This window comes from Sceloporus occidentalis, unplaced genomic scaffold (genome assembly GCF_023333645.1).
Source record: "Sceloporus occidentalis isolate IW3139 unplaced genomic scaffold, rSceOcc1.0.p SCAF_53, whole genome shotgun sequence".
NCBI classification, from domain to species: Eukaryota; Metazoa; Chordata; class Lepidosauria; order Squamata; family Phrynosomatidae; genus Sceloporus; species Sceloporus occidentalis.
The window spans coordinates 4,794,346-4,812,651 of NW_028317033.1; the positions used below are offsets into that span (position 1 = coordinate 4,794,346).

The 18,306-nt window shown below is 39.8% G+C and overlaps 1 protein-coding gene across 1 annotated transcript; it reads right to left on the reverse strand.

The window, feature by feature from the left end:
• Positions 1 to 1,398: 1,398 nt before the first annotated feature.
• LOC149288258 (PAS domain-containing serine/threonine-protein kinase-like) lies at positions 1,399 to 18,172 on the reverse strand. Its single transcript, XM_089491999.1, has 18 exons — positions 18,151 to 18,172; positions 15,329 to 15,490; positions 15,003 to 15,175; positions 14,300 to 14,467; positions 13,855 to 13,983; positions 12,700 to 12,834; positions 12,380 to 12,622; positions 11,489 to 11,618; positions 10,232 to 10,343; positions 7,848 to 8,812; positions 5,079 to 5,257; positions 4,269 to 4,436; positions 3,643 to 3,768; positions 3,204 to 3,338; positions 2,505 to 2,704; positions 1,911 to 2,044; positions 1,569 to 1,721; positions 1,399 to 1,475 (listed from the first exon to the last, which is right to left on the reverse strand). The coding sequence occupies exons 1-18, from the start codon at positions 18,170 to 18,172 to the stop codon at positions 1,399 to 1,401; spliced, it is 3,411 nt and encodes a 1,136-aa protein (XP_089348125.1).
• Positions 18,173 to 18,306: the final 134 nt, after the last annotated feature.

Below are 18,306 nucleotides of genomic sequence, written 5' to 3' on the forward strand. Positions count from 1 at the left end.
ACCAATCATGTAACTCATTAACCTGTCCAGCGGAGCCGATGCAGGGAAGGTTCAGAAGCTGGGGATACATTGTCCTACCGTCTTGCTGCTTAAGAAATGGTGATGTTTGGATCAAGTAAATCCGTATACCGTTTGTCTTTCCCTTTCTCTATAAAGCCTTATTGTGAGACACACGCGGCACGAGGTACAGTAATCCTAGCGGCACATTATGATTGTAAACTCTTGAGGTTACATCCATGCCCGAGGTTTTGCTCTCACGCTCTCTCATGTCTATTCCAGAGGACCTTTTTGCAACGGTTTTTCAGAATACTCAAATACTGCATACATTAGTTACATTTTCTTTTTAACAACTGGTTATTTTAAATATAAACAAACATACTGCAATTTTAAAAATGTTTTTTTCACTACATAAAGTATATTTCTGTTTTTTAAGAGGGAGATAATGTTGTTTATCTGTAAGAACAACTTTGACAGGATGATACAAGTTGGACTCTATGGCGTGAGATTACCCTGGATAGCAAATACTGCAGGGTTACTAAACTGCATCTTTAAAAACAGGATTCACAGCAACACTTTTGGCTTTGAAATACTAGGTTAAGGTGGCAGAATCACTCTGTGTGTTCTTTTACAGATCTGTTTTAGCTTCCGTAACTAGTTACAGACCCATATAAATCAGTAATAAGGTTGGATTTGGGCTGTTTGCAGAGAGTTGCGGCTTGAATGTACCGAGTTAACTATACTTTATGCGGTCAGATACATTTGTCCCACTAGCTTACCCTGAATAATGTAAAGTTTTACTGGCAAGGTGAATTTCAAAGAAATAGCTCTGCGTTGTATTTGGCATTTGTTAGAAAGCTCACTGAAGTTGGAGAGTTAAAACAACAAAGTCCAACTTTAGTAAATAAACCCCCGTATTAAGAACTAAGTGCTGCAATAACATCATTTAAATTAAAGAAACCCCTATTTATTAAGTGTTAAAACCATTACTAAAGCCAAGACTTTAACCTGCGCATAGGTCACCCGGTGCTGAATGTGACAATATAGTAATACCTTTTCATTAATGGAAACAACAAAACAGAACCACAACAAATTGTGTACCATTTAAATCACAGAAGCAAGAATACCAACCTGAAAACCATTTAGTGCAAGATATAGGGGATTATTCATTAAACCAAGTTTGCAAGTCATATGGAGATTTCATCTACCTGGCTTCACTATTCATTATGAAGGCCTGATCTCCTTGAGTATCTCCAGCATGAAGAGCTTAAAATCAGTATCAAGTGAAATTGTTGAGCCGACATGTTCAATTCACCTAAATAAGTAAGGGCTCATAGAATGTGTTTATAGAGCCCCTGCTGTTATGCATGTACAGGAACGCATCTGATTGTTCTTTAAATGTCACTCTGCCTTATTCTCCACATCCTCGTCCCATTCACCGGTATAGCACACCGGGAGCTGCTCTGATGGGTCTTCCTCTGTAAAGGAGCAAAAATGCAATGAGACAATGAGAAAATCCAAACACTATCGCCCGCTCCACTCAAACCAGTGAGTAAATAGAGTATTCTCACCCCTCTGGGAGCCCGCTGGTGGGTAAACTTCTTCCCAGGTATACTCTGCTAAGTTTACAGGCTGTGTCACCCATGGATCTCTAAGTAATTCATCCAAACTCATGCGTGTTTCGGGATCCCGTTGAAGAAGACCAGAAATCAGAAATTCCAGTTCTAAGAAGGAATACAAAAAAAAAAAAAAAATTACATTTCTTTAGAGTCAAAGACTAAATAATGTTTTTTTCTTCCTCCGCAGCATTTATTTTACTATATTATTATTATTATATTTATTGTCAATGGCATATTGGTGGAAAGGAGGTTTGGGGTGGTGGGCCAAGCAAAAAACAGAGATTAGTCTCTTACCTTGTGAGACAACAAACGGAGGATTCAATTCTGCCTCTAGGATCTCTTCAACTTCACAAAAAGGATTCTCTCCAAAAATCAATGTGTAAAGAGTCACACCGAGAGACCACATCTCCAGCTCTGGGCCTGGGTACCTGGGACACCAAAGAGTATACATAGTTCTAATTAGTGACAGGGATCATAGGAAAAATAATACTAAAGTCCCTCTATGCTATTTAATAGATTATTATTATTTTTTTATATTCTTTATTGCTTTTCTCAAATAAATAAATGTTATAGATTATGAAAGTGATAAATCACAGATAGCGCTTCACAACCAGGGGTACAAAGCTCTATATAAAGCTTATACAAGGAAAACAATTGAACAATTTTCAATAAGGAAAACTAGTTGTGTATAGATGCTGAGTGCAATATCCATGCTAGCCGGATTCAGCACTAGGCCCAGTGGAGCTCTAACCATGCTGTAATACCAAGTGAGATCCCCAACATCAGGAAAGGGGACAGATTAGCCTCTTAACCTAAGTTACAAATAATGTAAAAAGTTACAAATTGCAAAAACATGTCATTCAGAATATAAAATGACCCAGAACCTACGGATTTCCAAGCAGGACCTCTGGTGCGCAGTATTCGGTAGTTCCGCAAAACGTAGAGAACAGTTTCCCTGGCTGAAGACGAGCAGCCGAGCCAAAGTCAACCAACTTAATAGTGAAGTCTGGAGAAATGATAATGTTTTCATCCTTAATGTCACGGTGCAGAATATTCTTACTGTGAAGATAACCCACTGCTGACACCAACTGAATGGAAAAAAAACCAAAAATACAAATTCATAAAAGAACATCTTCATACATTATACATACAATACAGCACTTTTGTGCATGGATTCTGAATCAAGGATACCAACAAAACAATTACTTCTATCCCAATTAAAGAGATATTGGAGGTTATAAGTCACCGTATCAAAAGCTAACGGATATGTCCTTGTAGACCATCTGCTACACATAGCGTAAGCGTAGGAGACAGAAAGCAGCAGTAATATTAGTAAGGCCAGAGTAAGAATATTCCATAATATACATATAAAGATGTCATGTAATGATATTTTACCTTGCGGATCAGGACTCCTTAAACCTCTCAAACCAAGTCCCATAATTATCTGTATTCTAGCTCAGTGAGGGTAACACTCATTTAGCACATTCACATGGTGAAGGGCATTTTGGTTGCCTTGTCTCCTACAGTCTTTTTCAGGGATTCAACATTGCAGTACAAAGTGTGCAGAGTACACCGTGCATGATTCACCTGTCGAAAGATATAACTAGCGAGCGGTTCGTCCAAATTGGGCTGGCTATCTATAAAGTCAAACAGGTCCAGAGCATCCCCGTGGAGCTCCATCACCAGCTGAAAGAACATGGCATTCTCGTAGACATTCAGAACCTGCAGATAAGACAAGAGTAACGACACAGCGTAATGTACAAAATCAAAATCACAACTCGGAATTCTAAAAAAGTGGAAGAATAATAATTTGCTTCCACATTCTGCTGATATCTTTTCTAGCTGAAAAGGGACAGCTTTAAACGTCTCATGGTGTGCAGTGAAAATGAGTCTTCCTTTATCAGCAATAACTTTACCACTTATTATCTAAATGTAATACCGCATTAATCTAGTAAAACTGTGAAGGTTTTATTCTACAGGTAAGTACAATAAAAAAGTCTATTATTCTGTTAACAGACTCACTCACCTCAATAATATTAGGATGTTGTAACCTGGACAAGATAGCAATTTCCCGAGTGACCCTCCCTAATTCAGGATCCTGTACCCAGCAGTCATCTAGAACTCTATCTTTGCGGATAAACTTCACAACCACCTAATAGTAAAAAAAAAAAAAAAGAAATATATATGAGAGACAAAAAAAACTAATTATGTTTTTCAATGCATCTTACTCAGTAACAGTTAGGATGCTTCACGTGGAAATATGCTAAATAAAAAACTGAAATCAATCCTTCAAAGCATGCGACAGCATGTAAAATACAACTGGCATCTCTGCTGTAATCTGATTATATAGTATGTTAACAATGCATGTTAATGTATGTGAGATTTGTGACATTTTGAATTAGACATGGAAACAGAATTTGACGGCAGAGAAGAACCATGTACCCCATCTGGCAGCCATCCTCTGAACTCTCTTTAAAATGTCACTTCTCCCTTCTGCGGTCACCAGGACTGTACACAATACTCTAGGCGAGGTCTGACCAGAGATCTGGCAAAACAATCTCTTCCTGCTACTAATGCCTCTCGCTATACAGCCCAGCACCCTGTTTGACAAGACGTAAAAGGAACGTGCTACAACGTGCAGTTTGCACCAACCTCTGTAGCATCATCCCTGCATCGCGCCGACCACACAAACCCAAAGGCTCCCTTGCCAAGAGGGGAGACGGTGTGGTATTCCAAGGCATACTGGCCATCGCAGGCACCTTGTGCATACAAATCCTGTAGCTCTGTACAGTATCCTTCACCTGCAGCGCTACGAATCAGCTACAAAACAAAACGACAATTAGCATTTTTCAAGCAGCATAACCTAAAAAAGTTTAGTGTTTTAAAGGGGTAGACATGGTTGTTTTTGTGCTTATCTTAACCTAGGGCCCAGCATAGCTTTGTTTTGTTTTTTTACAATTAAACAAAGATTCGTATTTGAGATGCTTTCATCTGGCCATTTTGAAGCTTTGGAAAGGGCCAGAAGAGAACATCCATGTCACTTATACATTTACATGATGGTAGTGCAAAGGGAGCACATACTGCCTCCCATCTGCTTCCTGCCCTGGCTGTTATTGCGCAATGTTAGGCAGACTGTGCTGTACCAGGTCCACCAATTCTTCCAATGGCTCCGGCATGTCAGGGGGCAATACAAACATTTGGGCATTTTAACCCCCAGTTAGGGGAAGGAGTGTTGGGGGGACTGTGCGTGTTTTTTTTTTTTTATGTAGGAAATTACTGTTGATTTGCAAGGTTTTTTTAGCATTAAAAAAAAAAAATGTGATGTTAAGTTGACGCGCCCTACATCAACCTTACTTTTAGTTTGATGAATCTATTTTAGGACGGAACCGAGGAAGTTTAAGCTATTACTGAACTAATATTTACCGAGTCAGTACAGCAAGAAAGATTGCTGTGTATACAAACCTCTCCCAAACTGCGTTCAGACTGTTCCAGGAGGGAGTGAGAAGAATCTGCCAGGCTGGACAGCAGCAGACGGGTCCTGGCTACGGCCTCCTTCTGGCTCTGCAGCAGATCTTTAAACACCCAGACGCGGAACGCGGGGACGCCGTCAACGGACACGCGCTGCACCTGAAACTGAACGGCTGGAGAAAAGCACAAGAACTTAGTCCGGTCCACCTTCTGAACAGAACCCGAGCGGCAATGACAGAGGATGGCCGCTCTGCTTTACAGTTTCCTATACTAGATCATTATTTAGCGCAAGCCAGAACTTCTGCTGAATAAGAAACATTCATCGTCTGAAAATCTTTTCAAATATTTACACAAGGCTTGAAATTTATAGCTCAGGAGCTAACAGTCTCTAAGACAGAAACTAGATCCATTCTTTGAGCGCCTTAGCAGTTCTTTACCTTTAGTTTATATTAATCCACCTTAAAGTTGTTTTGAGAGCCGTGAACATTATTCACACCAATAATAACCGAGCTGTTATTCTGAGATTTTTTACTATTTCTAAAAAAAAAAAAAAAAAAAAAAAAAAAAAAAAAAAAAAATTACCCCATAGCTCTATTTCAGGTGTTAAATAGAAATTATTACTATATCTTTATTGCCTTTAGATTGTAAGCTTTAAATGGGAGGGTCAATGACAGCCATCTTTAGAAGTAGTCATTCTGAGGTTAGTAAATAGCCTTGAAGTAGCAGGGCGTCTAACTAGAGCGATCGCTTATTGAGCTGTGATAAATACATCTCTTCTGCGGGTTCACCAAAGATAAGCAGTATAATTTATTTGTTTAAGTGGCAATATGGCTTGGAGAAAACATTCCCCCCCTAAGGTTAAAATCAACAGTAATTATTTCATTTTTATTTCACAGTAAATAACTGTTCATCTCCAGAGAAGGTCACATTAACAAGCAGCAAACATGGCCAAGGTCTGGGAGCTAAATGAGTCATTGGCTGTCAGAAGTGTATTTGCCGGTAACGTATTCCGCAGCCTGGATGCCCATCTGTTCCCTCCAGCCCCGAGCCGGTATTGCTATAGATCCCGATGTGGAGTAAGTCAGGATGTTTATTGCCGAATGAGCATTTGTGAGAACCCTCAGGATCCGACCCAGAATCTCAAGGTGAAGGGGCAGATTCTCCTGGTCACACAATCCGGAGCGGACTCGTTCCTATTCTATACGGCTGTGATCGTATCCAAGACTCCCAAGTTGGTAGGTCTGCTGCCAGTACATTATGGTTGATATCCCTGCTTGAATGCAGGTGATTCATACAAGTGCATCAAGGCTTCCGTGAGGACCAGTATTAGATCCATTGGGTTAACACAATTGACGAGTAACTACATAGAATCTTCACAACGGGCTATTAAAGCGTCTCGGGGCCACCGTATTACCTGCGTATGCTAATGAATAGTGTGTATCGCTTTGGGCAAGCATATACTGTAGCGCTAGGCCTAGAGAATGACAGAGATCTGTTATCATAAACACAGGAAACTTTTAGAGTAATCAAAGATGTGCCTAAGCGCCATTATTAATTCACCCTATATAAACAAATCTCTATATTAAACATAACTACAGTGAAAACGGCACCTTTTGTATATATTTCACAGTCTGGCACCAGATATGAATGAGAATAATAATGCAGCTCTTAGTAGAAGTTAAGATGACTGCTCCCCTAGTATACTTGGTATAAAGTCGGTGACAGATCAGCCCCGCTGTTATCCGAAGTCACGATGACATGTCGGTTATCTGGATATGTGTCTATTTCGGATACGGCGGGTCGATGTCCATACAGCAGAAGCCTCGCGGTCTTGATAGTACCAGCTGTATGAGTTAATGCAGGAGGACAAAACTGCAAAAGCCAATCCTAAATATAAACTTTTAGGCTAACTAAAACTTGTTCACGCTACGAACATTTAAATACACGAGGGTGCTTTATACCTACTAAAAATACACACTAAGTGCATGTGCAATGCTGTACGTGGCTGTGTGTTTTCAGCCTTGCATTAACAAGAAATGTGCATGGGGGGGAGGGGGGATTTGGGACAGAGATCTGGTAAAAATAATAGAAGAATCCCATTAGCCCATAATCGGTTCGTTTTCTATCCGTGGCTAACCCGGTACAATCCTATACCTCAATGACAAAACTGAGATGAATAGGTTTTCGATCATAACAAGGATAAGTAGAACTTCTAGTTTAGGAAAGTTTGCAATAATGATCTTGTGCAACAGCAGTCATACTTTTGATATACTTTAGCAGATCGGCATAAATTATATTAAAAAGCATCTGCCAAAGTTTATATTATCATATATATTAATATTGATTAATTGAGAGTGGCCTAACTTTTTTCAGCATGTGGAAAGACTGTCACAATTTGGGAACATAGTCCGCTGGACTAAACGTCAAGCCGTGAAGAGATCGACCAACAATACCCTAACATTCTTCATACTTACCCAGAGTCTAATATTTCATCTAGAACGGATTTATTGTGGCTTCTAAAATTATACCCATCAACATCAAATTTGCAATTATGTTTTAAATGCCAATATCATACATATATAGAGAAAGATAGAAAAGCAAATAGAATAGAGAATAATGGAATTCTATTTGATGCATCTTGTAAAAATGTGAATGCTATATGCTAAAAAAAAAAAAAATAATAAAATGTGTAATGAGGAAGAAAGGTGTGTTAAAGAGAAAAGGAGGAAAATAACCGTGTAAGACAATGCAATGAATGCTTACACAGCCTGGAGCCGTCCTTGTGATAGCAGCAGCCGGAGTACTTTCCTTCTCGGACTTCATCATTCATCGAGGGGACTCGGAGCTCCATAGTATGAGCGCGGCGTGACGCAGAACAATCCAAGTCTGAAGAAAGGTCACCTCCATTCTTTATAGGAGTAGACGTCACACAGGAAAACGCTTGCTCTGGAGGCCTGTCTACCTCTTCCTCGGCCACAGACGGGCCACAGCCCTCCACATCCACGCCAATTGGATTGAGGTGTAACTCCAGCTCTGTACCTGGGCAAGTGTGAGTGGACCGTGGGCTCAGAGGTCTGTTATTAGCAAATGCGAGATTTGTGGCGGTGGTCCCAGGTACAATTAAACTGGATAAAGCACTCTGTTCGTGTGGCGAAGGATCCGATGCTGCGTTTGGAGGCGAGCTAATAGGTTGGGGCGTGTAAGAACCATTTAATCTTTTAGAAGTTTCTTCATCAGATGTAGTAATGCTGGGATCGGGGGCAGTTGGGTCTGCAGTAAAATCATTGTTTGCAGACATCATTGCTGGACGGTTTGGCAAAGGTTCGACCTGAGTTGTGACAGGAGGAAGGTCATTTATGGATGAAGGAAGGTGTATTTTGTTGAGATGAGAAGTCTGCGAAGAGGTTGAAGCTGCAAAGGAGTTGCAATGCTCTCCCGCAGGAGAAGCCGAGGGAGAACGGACAGACTGATTCATACGAGGCGCCTCCTCATCCTCCCGACATCCAGTTAAAGCCATGCTTCTAAAGCAGTGGGTGAACGGAGTTATATCTGACTCGGTATCCGTTCTAGGTAGAAGGGCATGCGTTGAGCATTTCCCCGGTCCAAAGCCTCCCTCCCACGGCTCATCTTCCGTAGGGGTCCCAAGGGAGAGGCAGCATGCATGCGCAGCTGAGGTGTGATAGTCTGCAGGGTATGAAGAAGCAGTTTTCTGCAGGCTAACAGGAGTCCTAAACAAAATCAAGAAAACAATTAACACGGAAAAAGCTACTCAACAATACAGCAATGGTCAGGGAGAACGGTCTTCACAGCTCTTAAAGTCAATTTAGATAACCTATAGCGTTTACTTTTGTTTTGTGATCAGTGTAAATGTTTCAGATGTGTGGTTTAACGACAAGGGGCTATTTCATGGAAGCTGTGGCAAAAAGTAAAAGAGCTGGGAATGGTTTCTTTTCTGTCTCTATGTTACATTCCCTTCTTCTTCCCCCACCATAAGCAAGACCGTTAAAACAAATCCGCTCCCGCCAAAGAAAAAGTTATTGGAGAAAGAGGCGAGGAATAGCTTAATAATCATCAAACTTTAGGACAAGTTATACACACTCCTATCTGATTTAATCCTATAATAATAATAATAATAATAATAATTTCATCATTCCGCAGTCAGATACATTAATAATTTACAATTTCACTGCATTGTGCTTTTAAAACCCTGCAATGTCATCACGCTAATAGTAATGCATAGAGATAAATATTTAACAGCATAAGAAGCTACAAAGCGAAGCGAGGGTTTGCGAGCATTGAGCCCGGTTAAAACATCTTACAATAAGGCACTCTACACCAGCAGTGGGACATGAAAGCATCTCTTTAAATTCATTAAACACCAACAACATAATTCCAGCAAAACGTTAATGAAAGGATATAGCAAATACCTTTTTTTTTTCTAATTATTCTTTATACTGGTATTCACAACACTATATACAAAGTTCAATAGTATCTTCACAAAATAAAGGAGAGTCTGCATTAGGCTGGTTTAGAATACAGCAAAATAAGACCACAGCCAACCTTATCAATATACTGTAGGTTTATTTTGCTGTATATTTCTTGCATCAAATGTAGGAATAGTAAGATCCCAATGTGATAGCAACCAGAAACTAACTAAAAATTACAAAAGAAAATCTATGCAAATCACAAAGCAAAGTTGTTAAAGGTGGTTTAAAAAATAAAATAAAAAGGTTTAATGGAAATAAATTGCCTTTTAGTACTACATGGACTTTATTACTTAAAAAAACAGCCTTAAGAAATGATCTAATGTGTTAGAAAACTCCATGAAAAATTATTTTAAAAAGAGAGCGTGATTAATTACTCATTTGAAACTCTGGATCTGCGAACCGAGGAAGAAAAGCACATATGTTGATGTTTTTTTTTGAAGACGTTTCAATCGCTTGCCAAAGAAACAGCAGATTCTATTTTCCCAGAACAGAAACAAAGGTGGAAAGATTGTGCATTAACTTAATTAAGGGGCGCTTGCTTGTTGGCAATAAGCTTTCGCTCACCCGCTTCTGTATATCCCATCTGTATATCGTATATTTATTAGCCTTCTGCGCTTTTTACATGTGTAACCAATTGCTCCGCGTAAAATATGTTAGTACCTTGTAGATGGAGTTGGCGGAGTCAGTATAAGATGGTAACCGGCGTGCGGGTAATCATCCGCAGCGCCCAGCAGATCCTGTAACGCATCTATATAGAAAGGTTTCTTTGTAGCTGTCAACAAAAGAAAATTCAGCAATATGACTTGACAGGCAGATCGATGAATAAATTGCATCATTAAATTAAACAATAAGAGCATATAGTCTCACAGATAATGGGATTAGACAAAAACGTATTCAGATCATCCTTTTCAAAATGCCCTTTTGTATGAAAAGTACAAAACATTTTCTCAAGGGTTGTCTCATGTCAACAGTCACATCCTATATAACCCAAGAAATCTACCCAAACTATGCAGATCCAGGTCAGGGTTTTTTTTGTTTTTTTTTTGGAGGAAAAGATCCTCAGGGTTGGTCTATTAAATTACAAAGCTTAGTTTGATATATTTCAGCTGAAGCAACACTAAATATAACAGTTTACAGAATAAACACAATTTAATCTGGAATTTTTCTTTGCTAATCCACACTTTGGGGTGGTTTCGTCAACTTAAACTCTGGGTCTCCAGCACGGAAATATATATCTGATGACAGATAAATCAGGGATGTGGTAACCAGGGACAGTATGAAACATCGTCATTCCTGGCAACCACTTCCCCACCCAAGATATTTAATGTGGATTTCGGTTGATGCATCCATTTCTAGCATTTGAAATGTTTGATTAGGTTCCTAACTTACACCAATATTTGGCCGTTAGTGTAATAGGTCAATAAATAAATACCAATATGTAAAAATAATGCACCCACGAGGTGTAGTAAAAGAGCCTCTCATCATATTACACTATGATGGGTTCCTGTTTTATTTGAGTGGCTTTAGTGATCCTGCGCCACCCTGATTGTGTATCTGCTTGGAAATTTTCAGCATAGCGGAGAGCGCTATAGAAGGCAGCATTTTATGTATAGCAAGCATTATAGATTTATTGGTGGATACACATCCTACTGTTTTTATTCATCTTGGTTTATAAACAACCATTCATAAAAAATCACCATTCTGTCACTAGGCACCACTACAAAATGTACAAACTCATTTAAATGTGCATTAAAGTGCATACGATGGCTGGAATGTCCCTTTAATCAAACATAAATGACAAATATTCCTTCCAAATACAAATTACAAACATTGATAACAGCAATTATCAATCACTCCTACAGAACAGGACAAAAGTGACACATCGAGAAACACACAGAATGACACGTTAACATTTACCATCGCTTAAGGTGAGGTCATGTGATCTGGCCCTGGGTAAGGGTTCTTTTGGAAGGGTCAATAGTGGCGAATGCTCCCTTCCTATACTCTGCATGTAGTGATAAAATCCAGGAATCAGGAAAGTGATGCTCTGTTAAAGAAAGACAGATTCATATTTCAAATTACTTCATCAAGCCAGAGAATAGTTTTCTACCTGTGATCTTTAATTTAAAAAAAAAAAAAAAAAAAGCAGCCGAGACAGGTCAAGCAGTACTTTCCCCATCCGACCAGTATTTTGTCTGCTTGCAGAGAGGTGTACCGTGCGGCATTACACTCTGATCGGGGACAAGCCTCTACATGCGGCTGTCCTATTCTAAAGTGATCCGCATCAGTATAGCTATAATATATATATATATATATATATATATATATATACACATACACACACACACATACATATATACATACACACACACATACATATATATTATGAAATATAGGTCTGTGCAAGCTGATTTCCCAGGGAATAAAGTTGTTCGGTTTTCAAATCTGTAACAGAATAAGCTGTGTGATTTTTTTGTTGTATCGTTACATACAACACATTCAAGGAAGCGTGTGACATCCAGCACATAAAGTGTTTTTAAAACATGCCCTGTAGGCTAAGTTTATACAATTATATTTTAATTACACAGCGCCAGCAGATTCCGTACCACCATTACAATAGGGAAGAGTGACAATTAACAACATACAAAATTGACAATAACATTAACACTCACTGGTACAGAAGAAGGAGAGGGCCCTGCTTATTATTTAATGTTTGTATGATTCAGAAGCCAAGCATGCATTTAGTATACAGTATGATCCGCTTTAAGATGGATGGGAGAGATTATATTTTGTAACGGTTATACTCACTTTGCTTAAAAGCTGCGCTCTGTCGTATCCAAACAGGGTGGTAGAAAAACTACAGTTTATTCCTCGGATAGATCCATCTGAATGCAGTGTGATTACACCGCTGATAGAAGACAGGACACAGAGGCTGGCATGGTATTCTTCTACCCCGCGTGTGCCTTCTAAGCCACCCTCTGCCAAAGTCAAGCTAAGTGGGAAAGTGGCTCCATCTCTTGTCATGCCCGCTACTCTCTGCTGCCTCATGCTCTGAAACGGCACGAACCAGAGTTAAATGAAGATGATGTATTTAAAAAGGTTTCACTGAGTAACAAACACCATAGTACCTGTGGCATCTTTTTTCCGGGGAGTGGAATCTGAATGGAAGGCAATAAATCTGTTATATGATGTCCTACAACTTCTTCGGGATCCATGTATCCATACAGCCGTGCACATGTGGGATCACAAGACAAAATTCTTCCCTGCAAGACAAAGCCTCACGGGATCATTTTCAGTCCTTTGCAGAAGATACCATATCATCAAACGCAGATTCCAGAAACATAGAACTGACGATTACACCTTTTATCCTGGGTTTCTTTGTGCCATTGTGGAGTACAAAGTACTCTTGTTACTCTACAGTAACAACAACAACGTTTAAACATAAAAGATGGTGGGAGCTGGTTGGCATACAAAATGGTAAATATGTAATCTTTCTAACCGCCGTGTCTTTTGGCTTGTATTGAATTGGAGAAACATGGTGCATAGAGGATAAATAAGGTATTATGAGACCACCTACTGTATTCATACCTGTTGCAGTCTGGTTGATGTTTCGGTACTTCCTACACCTCCTATTTATTTTTATTTTAGTGTAAACGGTAAAGCACTAAATACAAATAACTAAAGAGGTAACTATGCAGCAGGAGTATCTCATTTAAATTAAACTAAAGCATACGCAGGTGTGTGTAAGTATATATACTCTGCCATTCAAACAGAATATCTGTTTAAGGAAAAAAGGAAATTTCTAGCTGTGTAACATAATTGCGGAAGGGTTTTCTAACGATCAATTAGCCTTTTAAACTTAAAATTGGATTAGCCAACACGACATGCCATTGGAACACAGGAGCGATACATGACCTCTGTATGCCTATGACTATATTTCCAGCTACAATAGTCATTTACAACATTAACAACATCTGCGCTGGGTTTCTGATCCATTTTAATGGATTTTAATGGACAAAATGTGCTTTTCTGTCAAAAACAAGCAAGGAAATTTCTAAATGAACCCAAATGGTTGTGCGCGTGTGTGTGTGTGTGTATGTATATATATATATATATATATATATATATATATATATATATATATATATATATATATATATATATATATATATATATATATATATATATAATCATTACCGCACATACTCACATAACAATTGTACTAAAAGAAATGAAATGATGGGAAAGTTTAAGACGGACATAGTAAACATGTCGATACTCACATCCTGTTGGAAGGATAGCGTTGTTGTGATTCTCTGGACTTTCTCAAGAAACAGCAGACACTGCTTTTTAAATCTACGGATCCACATGCGCAACATTGTTATCTCTCCTCCGTGGCACACAGCTTCAACCTGAGCACAACGATAGAATGAGCTTCTACCGGCTAAGCATTCTGAACTGGCCCACCGTACCAAGACAAACCCATAGCACATTCTCCTGTCTATTTTCTCATCAGTTTAATACTTAAATCCTAGATGCACCTGCCTGTAATTCTTTCCCCGTTTTACTATATACATTGAACTGAATCATAATGAGCATGAACTATGGTGAATAACTGTCTTAACTTTGTATGTTTGTTTGAAAATAAAAATAACCTGAAAAAAATTCACACGCGGCAAAGACAAAGCCGAGAAGGCATTTAGAGATTAAACGACTCTCCCTACTCACCACTTCACCAGGTGTATGCAAAAGTCTGTCCGTCTCCGCCAGCTCCTCTTCCAGCTCTTCACAAATTCTATGGCTGGAAGCGGGGATTAATGCAGACAGACTCATCCCGATCAGTTCAGGACTGCTGTAACCAAAGAGGCTGCCGGCTTTGTCATTTGCCATTAAAATCTGCAAAAACCCAGTGGAAAACGCTATTATTTTGGTTTCCAGTCCCCCTAATTTCTGCACGGATTGGCCTTCATTTATTATTTTTGTACCACCAGACAAACTTCCTGTAATAGCAATTTTCAAATAAAAAACACTTAAGTTACTTGAAGAAATACAATCTAAAGCTACACAGAAAAGATGATTACTGTCACGCTGTTCTATAGTGTGAAACAAACAGTGTATATTATAGTGTATATAGGACACTGTGTTGAATGTAAGCGCATTTCCATTATAAACAAGTATATTATAGAAACATAGAAAGGGATGGCAGATAAGAACCATTCGCCCCATCTAGTCAGCAGGTAACTTAATTTTTTTGCATGCAGACATATGGAAACATTCTGATTACGGTGGTCAGAGCAATGAAGTGGTACGGAGAACACAGGAGTACACATCCAACTCTATGTTCCTATGTCAGCATTGGGAATACGTTTGGTTTTTTTTGAGGAATGTATGTTTAAAGACGCTCTAAGAGAATATTTTTCCTTATTCTCACCTGGGTAGTCTTGGTGCTGACCGTCAGAACCGCTCTGTCAGAGGTACGCATACTCAAGAAAAGGGACTGGGGAGCGTCATCTGGGGTGGGAAGGCCGCTAGTAGAACCCACGGGGGATCTGAGCAGCATGTGGCTGGTAGATGAAGACAAACTGTAAGAGCTCCAGTCATTGCCTAAAAATGTATAACAGACAGATCAGAAACCGGTCAGATGCATACAATGTACAGACATGATCTCTACAACAAACTGGCTAAAAGATCCAAGCTTTAAACGCGCAGCCCCGCTGTATTTCTACGTGCAGTCCCTGGCCGGCTTAGAAGCGTTACCAATCAGGCTGGCTGTGTTCCAGCTGCTTTCGTCTCTTCCTCCACGATGCCTCCTTCTTGGGCTGGGAATCTGAGGAAAAGATTTGCTCAGCGTGGAAAGAATATGCAACGGGCAACTGGATGACTGCGGGAGAACCGACGCTGCCATATTGATGTTCTGCCCTAAATACGAAAACAAAAACAAGTTTCTATAACAATAAGACATTCACAACCGCCGAAAGCATCCGGATCACACAAACACAATATACAAAGCTACCCTCTATCGGTCTGATCAAAACCACAACTTAATATGGAAGCTTTTTTTGGTATCCATGGCAATGATCTATCAGCGCCTGCTTTGTACCACGGGGAAATTAAGTGTTCCCAACAAAAATGATGAATGAGACAAAGCATGATTAAATAATTATTTCTGGGAAGTCCTAGAAGGTATGTCAGTCAGTTGTGTTTAATATGTTACAATTAGCAGATGTGGAGAAACATTTAAAAGAATCACTAGGTGTGTGCATTGCAAATTGCCAATGTCTGTGCTGTCCCTTCACCAATCTCTAGCTGTGTCCCTTTCCATACGTTCTGTCTTTATGGTAAATATTGGTAATTCTAGGGGCATATACCCGGTACAGCTATACTGCATGACGTCACTCCTCACAACAACGCTCGCGTGTAAGTCACAACTCTTACGTATACGTTAAGCAAACCACGCAGTAGCAGAGTTCATCAACACATCCCAGATGCACAGCCAGCTGCTAGTTACACATGCGCTATTCTCTCACACGGGGCACAAAGAGCTGTCAGTGTACCATTCGTGCCAAACGACCGCCGCGGCAGCCGCCTCTAAAACTGTATTTATCGCCTCACGACATTATGCACAAGGCGGCCAGAACTCCGTCACAGACCCCTCAAGTGCCCCTTAACACCCCCGGATCATACCTCTTATCTCATCCCTGGCAGCTCTTGTATACAGATAGGCGGAAAAGGCGGGACTAAGAGGTTTGAACATATTATCCAATCAGGCACTTTGAGCCATGTGACCGCACTTATTGCAGCCAATCACCGGAAGGAATATGTTGCTAGGACTTACCATGCCTCCCTAAATTGAAAAAAGAGCGGGTCAGCCGTTGCTATGGACGCCGTTAATAGACGCTATGGACAAACGCTCTGCCCGTGTGGGAGTTCTAAGTACATATAGCGCGCCAGGTGAATTATCTGAACATTGGTTTAATTCTGGAGATAATTCTAGACATGGCTGCCCCCTGCATCTCCAATGCTCCTTGTTATTTGTGATTCTGTTTGTTACTTTCCAACATTAAATATTGTACAAAAAACTCGGATCAGGAGGCCTTTGTTACCTTTATTATGAGATTCACACCTTGTGGCCCTTGATTTCAGCCCCTGGGATTTATTCACTAAAGGGATAGTTGTGATTTTAACTACCTAACTTCACTATTCATTATGAAGGACCAATACCGACAGATGTCTCCAGCAAGAAGGTCTGAGCTGGCCCTGTATAATGCATAATTCAATGTGAAAACGAAATCTTGCTAATTTACCTATACGTTAAACTGTCAGCTCTCACCATTTAGTGAATAGACCATACTGTGTGCCATGCCTATATTGCACTCCCAGTGCTATTGTTGTCCCTATGGGACCTTAACCCTCTGTACTTTGTTACGCCATCCTTTTTTCTTATAGGGGATCGGGACTAATGAATAGTAAAACAGAAAATGTTTATTTAATTACATTACCAAATACTGGTATTAGTTGAAATACATTATGCGCTTCTAGCCGCCTTTTGCCTACAACACAGATTGCTTTCGGAAAGTTAAAAATTCAACAAAAATGAAAACTTATAAAGTGGTTAAGTGGCATAATAAGGTGAATTCCAATAACAACAGATTCTCTTTTTTCTGTCAGCATTACTCACTGTGGATATTACGTTATGCCCGGCAATAAAATATTTGGCAATGTGAATGGCCAAGCGATACCTTGTCTTTTCTACAGTTACAGGGTATGTTAGACTCTGGGACATGATGTCTCGTAGCTGCCATGTAAACTGGGGCATAACTCGCCACCCGCTACAGCTTCGGCGGTCAAAGCATTGCCTGTTCCTCTAAAGTGCCCTTGTATCATAAGCCTTTGGTTAATCAAAAAATGGGGCATGGCAGAGGGGGCAGCTATGGAGGATGGACATGATTACCCCACAAAACCTACCTGTACCTATAACTCTTCCAAGGGGTACAGATGATGTCTTAGTTTCAGCTTATAGCATTTTTTCTGTTTTTATCTGAACATATAGAAGGGTTCATCCACTCTATACAATTGTTCCGCATCTTGTTCAAGCACAGGCTATTTACCTGCATCCAGGTCCAGCGCTAGCTCACGCCAGATTTCCAGGGGGTGTAACGAGATGTGTCGCACTGGCACTCCCCTAATTTTTTTTAATATTTTAAGATCAAAGTAAATAATGCATATTAAAGTGCTTACTATGTCATCTGATACACATTTGTTTTTGGTGAGGCTATTTTGAACAGTAAACCATCTTTTTACAACCTATTACAGAAACCCCTGGCATCCATTTCTCCGAGAAACTTTGTTAACGCAGATGGATTGTGCTCGGGGCCCGTAGCATATTTCGCTGAATATTATTAATTGGTCCTATTAAGGGGAGAGTTAATGAAAAGGGAAAGAAATTCAGATTTAGATGTTTACTTTCATTAGGCTAACATCTGAACTAAATAGTTCTAAATCAACATTGACTGACAACCAAGAATAATAAAGAAAGTTCATTATACCAAAAGGAATGATCAGAGAAGTGCTACTGATACCGAACACTACAACTCCCGACATGCTCGAGTGATTTGAGCATGCGCAGGAGCACCCAGAAAATATATTTTGCCGATTGGTTGTTTTTCCTCAAGCTGTCGTGGGTTCTCGCTGGCTATTGGTTGTGGTGTTTTTCTTCCGGACACTGTAGGAACAAG

Bases quoted from the DNA above. Each gene is read 5' to 3' on its own strand.
- LOC149288258 (XM_089491999.1), bottom strand. From the start codon at position 18,172: ATGTCGGGAGTTGTAGTGTTCG. The intron at 15,176-15,328 runs GTAACGCTTCTA...ATACATTTTTAG, and splicing joins GAACACAGCCAGCCTGATTG to GCAATGACTGGAGCTCTTAC. The intron at 1,476-1,568 runs GTGAGAATACTC...GCTCCTTTACAG, and splicing joins ACCAGCGGGCTCCCAGAGGG to AGGAAGACCCATCAGAGCAG.